The sequence below is a fragment of the Lathyrus oleraceus genome, chromosome 5, assembly GCF_024323335.1.
Source record: "Lathyrus oleraceus cultivar Zhongwan6 chromosome 5, CAAS_Psat_ZW6_1.0, whole genome shotgun sequence".
Classification (NCBI taxonomy): Eukaryota; Viridiplantae; Streptophyta; class Magnoliopsida; order Fabales; family Fabaceae; genus Lathyrus; species Lathyrus oleraceus.
The window spans coordinates 129,479,103-129,487,005 of record NC_066583.1 but is presented as its reverse complement, the minus strand read 5'-3'; the positions used below and the strand labels follow the sequence as shown (position 1 = coordinate 129,487,005).

At 35.9% G+C, this 7,903-nt stretch overlaps 1 protein-coding gene across 2 annotated transcripts; it reads left to right on the top strand.

Moving 5' to 3' along the window:
* The first annotated feature begins 1,612 nt into the window (after positions 1-1,612).
* LOC127088298 (serine/threonine-protein kinase PEPKR2) lies at positions 1,613-7,809 on the top strand. Of its 2 annotated transcripts, none has more exons than XM_051029226.1 (4): positions 1,613-1,880; positions 2,114-2,989; positions 6,505-6,801; positions 7,212-7,809. In XM_051029226.1, the coding sequence occupies exons 2-4, from the start codon at positions 2,224-2,226 to the stop codon at positions 7,556-7,558; spliced, it is 1,410 nt and encodes a 469-aa protein (XP_050885183.1). In that variant the 5' UTR covers positions 1,613-1,880; positions 2,114-2,223; the 3' UTR covers positions 7,559-7,809. The 2 variants fall into 2 exon arrangements, with proteins under 2 accessions (XP_050885183.1, XP_050885184.1); XM_051029227.1 differs by having other exon boundaries at positions 1,653-1,880; positions 2,117-2,989.
* Positions 7,810-7,903: the final 94 nt, after the last annotated feature.

Sequence of the window (7,903 nt, the reverse complement as noted above, 5' to 3'; positions counted from 1 at the left end):
AAAAATTATATAATGTTATTTTAGCATCATCTTGCTGATAATTTTTTTAAGATATTAATAATTTATTTTGATATTCTTTAGGGATTTTTGATAAATTCTTCAGGATCTATATAAAAAAAATGTTTGGCTGATTGATAATTTCGGGAACTATAAATAAAATATATATATTATCTTTGCTATCCTTATGAATGCATTAACATTACTCATGCAATTCTTCTGGAATGCATGAAAATCATCATTAATTTTTCTTTTTATTTTTAATCAATATATCTATAAATAACATATAAAAATACATATAAAAGAAATATATTAGTACCTTTTAAGTTGTGGAGCTTCGGTGATAACATGTTAGGAAATAAGGAGAAAGAAGATAAAATAGAAGAGAGAAAGATGAAAATAATTAGTCTATATTATTTCATTTGTATAATCTTCTACAATCAAATTAATCTATTTATAGGACATCATATAGACAATCTAATAAATACAATTTATTATTGAGAGACAAACATCCAATTGTTCATGACAGTTATCGGTTAATATTTAAAAAAAGCAATCAATATTTGATGAGTACGAGTAGATGATATGATTTATTTTAAGTCTTATAAAATATAAACAGTTGAATTAAATAATTTACATTTTAAGTTTTATAATTTATTATTTTAATTTATCATATTAATCGATCAAATAATATCATATATATATATATATATATATATATATATATATATATATATATATATATATATATATATATATGACTACAAAATATATATAAACATTAAAACATATATAGTATCATTTTGTTATCTAAACCATATTACCATTTTTCCCTATTATGAGTATTTTAATGATAAAAGTCTAAGGTACACTCGACCGATCACTCCATTTATAATAAATTTTATTATATAAATCAGTAAAAAATATCAATGATAATTAGTTATCACTGAATTTATTACAGCGTGAAAAAGTAATGTTATTTTAAGTATGAGCCCATTAAGTTAAAAAAAAAATGTAGTAAACCATTTTGTTTGAGTTATGCCACATCCCTTAAGTCCATATAACCATGTTTGACTCTAAAGCTAAGAAAATCTTATCTCTAGATTTCAAAAAAGATACAAACATTTTTTTTAGCTTTTACGAGCTTAATATTCACGACCTCTCTCGTGTCATGTCAGCACTCAGCACAGCACCATTTATGAATTATGCCTAATTTTTATCATATAAAAAAAAACAATCAAGTAAAATATATCAATAACAATAATTTAGCTACTACTAAAAAAAAATATTAAAGTTTGAAAAAGAATGTTACTATTCCAAGTGTGGGTGGGGTCGTTCGGTGTAGAAAAACGCAGGAAATCAGGTGAGAGACGATTGCCGAGGCACGTGAGTCAGCGTGTTTTGTCAGGTGTTACCTTTTAAGTCACGTGTCGTACAATAGAACCCTTTGTTGTCGGTTTCAAGCAAAGAAAATCAATACCACACTCCTCTTCACTCTAACTAGTCCCATCCTCTTACCGTGGTCTCGCCCTCACTATATCCCATCTCCCAGCAGCCAAAGTAAGCAAGAAACACAATAACCAACAAAAAATGGACACGCAACTTAAAATCACAAAACGAAAACAACACAATATATATAGTTAGAGAGAGAGAGAGTCTTGTTCTATTATTCACACAAAATCACAATCACAATCACAAAACCTTATTCAAAGGGATTTTCCCCAAATCTTCCATCGGAGAATTTTAGGGTTTTCTATTCTTCACCCTTCACCAGATTTTCTCCATTATTCTTCGGGATTTCCCTTACTTATTCAGATTTAGCAACTTTATATCTCTTCATCACCGTCATTGCCGTTTTCTTCGCGCCACTCCAAACCCTTCAGGTTTTTTCTTCTTTTTTTTCTTCTAATCTCATGCATTCGTATATTGTTTTTATCATTGCTAACGCGGTTAGTCTTTTGATCGTTTCAGAATTTCGATTCACTCATTTATTTAATATTTGTTCTTTAACGTAAAAAAATCGATAAATCTTTTTTTTTTTTTGGTTTTTGTTGCCAACTGTTTATTTTCTATGTATTTGGTTTTGTATGATTGATATTTTTTGTTTTGTTTGTAGAAGATAATTCTGAAGTGTGTTAGAATTGAGACAAGTTGTTGGTGGGGGTGGTATGTAGGTGTGATCTTGAGAAGATTGAGTGTGATTGTTTGTGAATCTATTTCATAATTATGAGGAAGAAAAGGAAAGGAAGTGAGACTGATGCATCTAGGAATCTGGGTGATGTTATTTTGCCTTTGGATCGTGGTTCTGGCTCTGTTGAGTCTTCGAATTTGAAGTCTCATTACTCGCTGGAAGATTGTTGTAGGTTGAAGAAAAGGTGCAAAGAAGATGCGGGTACCGAGCCTGCTGGCTCTTTTAAGAGTAGGCTTGCTGGCATTGCTACTGCGCCGCCGTTCGGGACGTCGTCTTTGCTTACCCCGAGTAGAGGTTTAAAGAGGAAGATAGGTTGCATTGATGTTGCTACTCAGATGGGAAGGAAGAAGAAGATTGAGGATGATTATGTTTACGGTGAATCAATCGGGCAAGGTAAATTTGGATCTGTTTATCTGTGTTGGTCTAGGGCTAGTGGAGCGGAATATGCATGTAAGACTTTGAGGAAGGGAGAAGAGACTGTTCATCGTGAGGTTGAGATAATGCAACACTTGTCTGGACATTCTGGGGTTGTGACGCTGCTAGCAGTTTACGAAGAAGAAGAATCCTTTCATCTTGTGATGGAATTGTGCTCTGGGGGACGACTGATTGATCAAATGGTTAAGGATGGACCTTATTCAGAACAGCGGGCTGCTAACATACTCAAGGAAGTGATGTTAGTCATCAAGTATTGTCATGACATGGGAGTTGTGCACAGAGATATCAAACCTGAAAATATTCTGCTCACCAAATCAGGAAAGTTAAAGCTTGCGGATTTTGGACTCGCCATGAGAATTTCGGAAGGTAATTTGCAAAACTGATCTCGATATTGCTTTCCTTTTATGTGTGTGAATGCATTTAACTTTGACCGAATCCTTTCATAGCGTTCTCTTGTTAAAAAAAAATCCACTAGGTATCTAATCTGCATTGTGATCATCTATGTTAGACTGTACTTGCTTTTTTGATTTCCTATGACATTGTTTACAAAATAATTTTAAGTGTTTATCACAATCAGCTTTCAACTTGTACTCGTGAGTTTTGGTAGTGTTGTTTTTTGCAACTATTTGCAATTTCCTTGTATTCCATCATTGGTTGTTTTTAATTTCAAAATGTTTTAGGAATAAAAAATGGCGGGGTTTCGTTTTGCTCGGCTATCTCTCGCAAGTTTTCCGTGTTCATCATCAAAAATGGAATAAAATTAAACGCTCACTTTGATCCTCCAGATGTCCTTATCGGCGCATAAATTTTCTACTGATTTTTTATTGCGAAATTAATCACAAAATTAATCGTGTAAAGATTTAAATGGAAAGCTTATCAGTTAGTGGAGGGAGGTCGTTGATAGGTATCACGACCCGACAGCCCATAAAAACACATTACTGATCCGTCCTTCAAAACACATGATCCGAATAGTTAAACCTAATATTAGATTAACCTCTTCAGCTCTTCAGCCCATCACAATTCATACTATTGAGCAGCCTCATACCTGCGCCATCAAACTCTAAAGCCCGTATTTTTAAACCCATGACCCATATAGTAAACCCTAATAATCGAGCTATCTCTTTGGCTCTTCTCCGTCAAACTATCGAGCAACCCGTTAATCACTCCCTTAACTCTTCAGCTGGAATACTCATTTGTTTTCTTTCAGCCTGTCATAGTTCATACAATTGAGCAGCCTCATACCGCGCCATCAAACTCTAAAACCCGAATTTTTAAACACATGACCCATGTAGTAAACCCTAATGACAATAATCTCTTTGGCTCTCCGCCGTCAAATCTATCGAGCAGCCTCCTAATCTCTCTCCTTAGCTCTTCAGCTGGAATACTCATTTGTTTTCTTTCAGCCCGTCATAGTTCATACTCCCTCTGTACCAATTTATAAGAAAAAAACACCCATTTTTCTTGTTACAAATTATAAGCAAAAAACATCAACTTTATTTCATTTAACCATTTTATTCTAAAAAGTTCATCTTTTCCAAGGGAAAATTAAATACAAAGTGCATTTAATTTGATTTCTCTCTCATTTTATCCATAAACAACAACCAATCAAAATTGTTTTTACATCTTCCCAAAAAAACATATTTCAAAAAAGACATCAAATTTTATATTTTCTTAATAAGTGTGAAATATTGGATTTTTGCTTATAAATTGGTACGGAGTAGTACAATTGAGCAGCCTCACACCTGCCCTATCAAACTCTAAAATCCGTATTTTTAAACCAGTGTTGTTGATGGCGGATAGCGGTACGTGGCAGAGAGTCAAAATCCTGCCATACCGGCTGCTTTGTGGTGCCGTTATAGCGGATTATGGCGGATAACCCCGCAATATTGGCCGATATTTACCATTGTGGGGAGCCCAAAAACCGCCATGTATATCGGCTATAGCGGCCATGTCACCGCAATTTGAAAACATTGTTTTAAACACATGACCCATATAATATAGTAAACCCTAATGACAGTAATCTCTTTGGCTCTCCACCGTCAAACTATCTAGCGGCTTCCGAATCACTCTCCTTAACTCTTCAGCTGAAATACTCATTTGTTTTCTTTCAGCCCGTCATAGTTCATACAACTGAGCAGCCTCCTACCTGCCCCATCAAACTCTAAAACCCGTATTTTAAACCAGTGTTGTTGATGGCGGATAGTGGTACATGGTCGATAGAGGTACATAGCGGAGAGCTAAAATCCCGCCATACCAGCTGCTTTGCGGTGTCGTTATAGCGGAAAACCCCACAATATCGGCCGATATTGACCATTGCGGCGAGCCCAAAAACTGCCACGTATATGCAATAACGGCCATGTCACCGCAATTTGAAAACATTGTTTTAAACACATGACCCATATAGTAAACCCTAATGACAGTAATCTCTGGCTCTCCACGGTCAAACTATCGAGCGACCTCCTAATCACTCTCCTTAACTCTTCAGCTGAAATACTCATTTGTTTTCTTTCAGCCCGTCATAGTTCATACAACTGAGCAGCCTCATACCTGCCCCATCAAACTCTAAAACCCGTATTTTTAAAACAGTGTTGTTGATGGCGGATAGCGGTACATGGCGGAGAGCTAAAATCCCGCCATACCAGCTGCTTTGCGGTGCTGTTATAGCGGAAAACCCCGCAATATCGGCCGATATTGACCATTGCGGCGAGTCCAAAAACTGCCACGTATATCGGCAATAACGGCCATGTCGCCGCAATTTGAGAACACTGTTTTAAAAACATAACCCATATAGTAAACCCTAATGACAGTAATCTCTTTGGCTCTCCACCGTCAAACTATCGAGCAGCCTCCTAATCACTCTCCTTAACTCTTCAGCTGGAATACTCTGTTTTCTTTCAGCCCGTCATAGTTCATACTATTTAGCAGCCTCATACCTGCGCTATCAAACTCTAAAACCCGTATTTTTGAACACATGACCCACATAGTAAACCTTCATAATAGAGTAATCTCTTTAGCTCTTCACCGTCACTATTGAGCAGCCTCCTAATCACTCCCCTCGCTCTTCAGCTGGTGACCTGTACTGTAGTCTCCGGCCTCTATTTTCTGACAAAGCTCATTTTCCACTTCTCATTCTTCATTCCTTCTGTTATTATGATTTTTCTATCCATCCTTTACTATTATGGTTTTTTCCTCGGTTCTGTACTATTTGAGCAATTTATTAATCTTTATGTTCTCATATTTTTGTTTGGTAGCATGATAATTTATGTTTACACTTCACAGTTCTCGACATATATTTACTTTTTTGTTTAAAAATTAATATTCTGAGGTTTCTTTTGGCATACTTGTTATGCATTATACTTTTTTGCTTGCTGCCGTGAACCGCCAGAACGTTGTCATATTGGTCCTCCAAAACCATTATCACCCAATTTAGCACCTCAAAGATGCAAAATTATCAGCAAGTTAGTTCTTTACTATCGCCACCTCAGTCTTTCACATGGACAAATATGGTGACTATTATTTTTCCTTGAGGGGCTAATTTGGTGAAAATTTCTTTTAACAACTACCAAAGTAACACTAATGTTTGGGACTAATTTGGTCACAGAAGTCTTTGAAGGGCTAGTGTGGCAACATCCCAATCTTTGGAGGGTAAATTGATGGTTTACTCTTGTAAAATGTGTTGGTGGTGTGCAACAGGGTCATAGGGAAAAGGCTGGTATATGTTTGGACTTAACTTGTTCTTATGGTAGGGAAAAATTGTTCTTATTTTTTTTTCAAGTAGTTACTAACTTTATTAACACAGATGACATTTTAATCTGGTGCAGTTATCAGTCAAATATTATTTGCTAAAGCAATGTCTTATAAGATTAAAATTTGTTTCTCAGGTCAAAACTTGACTGGATTGGCTGGAAGCCCTGCATATGTTGCCCCCGAAGTATTGTCGGGCAAATACTCTGAGAAGGTTGATATATGGAGTGCTGGAGTGCTCCTGCATGCTCTGTTGATTGGCTGCCTTCCATTTCAGGGAGATTCATTGGAAGCTGTTTTTGAGGCTATTAAGACTGTCAAATTAGATTTCCAAGCAGGGATGTGGGAATCAATATCTAAACCTGCACGAGATCTTATTGGGAGAATGCTGTCAAGGGATACCTCAACCAGGATATCAGCTGATGAAGTACTTAGTAAGTTCATATTATAGATCATGAAAATCTGTTGTTGGGTGCCTCTGATTTTAATTTCTTCTATTGAAATGAAAATTGATGGTAGTTCCAAGTTTTTTTCTCATGTTTATCTTTTGTTGTGCCGACTCAAGGAATTTCAATAAATTGAAGATTTTCCTACAACAAGCTTTACCAACCAACCTTTTTGCACTGCTCGTGTTAATTTATCTTTTATTTTTTGGGTAGAATGGTGAATATGTTCATGCTTTAGTATACTATCTATTTCGTTCGAATGTTCCTTATCAATACCTATGATACTCTTTTCAATATTCCTAAATACTTTTTTGAAGAAACGTAGTGACAAAATATTGTTTGATTGTAATAAAGTTGTCTTTGCATGTTATACTAAATATTCGGTCTTCCAATTTCAGGGCATCCATGGATTTTGTTCTACACTGCCCAATCCTTGACGATGCTGCCCATCAAAGCAAAATTGAAGAATCAAACTGGTGGTGCTTGCAGACGGCTTATCGCGGCACCAGAACCTAGGTTAGGAGGAAACTTGATAGATAATGGCTCACTTAGTGAGCTTTTAACCTCTGAAAGTTGCAATTCAGATGATCAGGATGAATGTGCGTTGATTGATGCACTTGCCACTGCAATTTCCCATGTGAGGATATCTGAACCAAAGAGGAGCAGGTTGTGTAGTCCCACCGGCCCCATAGTTCAGCAAGGTTCATCTAACATGAAGGCTAACAACCTTTGTAAAGCATTTTGACATAACGACAGGCTGACACCACTTGACTGTCTTTACTATTTTAGCTGTGGGAAAAAGTGGATTTTACATGCTGACATCCCATGTTAAGTTTGGCCTGGGTCTTCTAAGAGTTCCTTTTTAGTGTGTGATATAATTGCAGCACTTTTTTTTCCCCTTTGTTCGTTAACCTCAATAATAGTTGACTGACAACTGAAATAATTGTACAGCCTATGTAAATAGAGAATTAATCTATTATTTCCATGTTCTTGCTCCTCCCACAGTTTTGTCAAGTAGAATATGTTTCACTTGATCTCCTTTATGACAAAATGACTGTCAATCTTATTATTGATTCTCTCCTGAAAAATT

What these genes read in the sequence shown, in the direction of transcription:
- LOC127088298 (XM_051029226.1), top strand. Translation starts at nt 2,224, where the DNA reads ATGAGGAAGAAAAGGAAAGGAAGTGAGACTGATGCATCTAGGAATCTG. An exon ending in CGCCATGAGAATTTCGGAAG is followed by an intron (nt 2,990 to 6,504) that starts GTAATTTGCAAA and finishes TTTGTTTCTCAG; the next exon opens with GTCAAAACTTGACTGGATTG. An exon ending in ATCAGCTGATGAAGTACTTA is followed by an intron (nt 6,802 to 7,211) that starts GTAAGTTCATAT and finishes TTCCAATTTCAG; the next exon opens with GGCATCCATGGATTTTGTTC.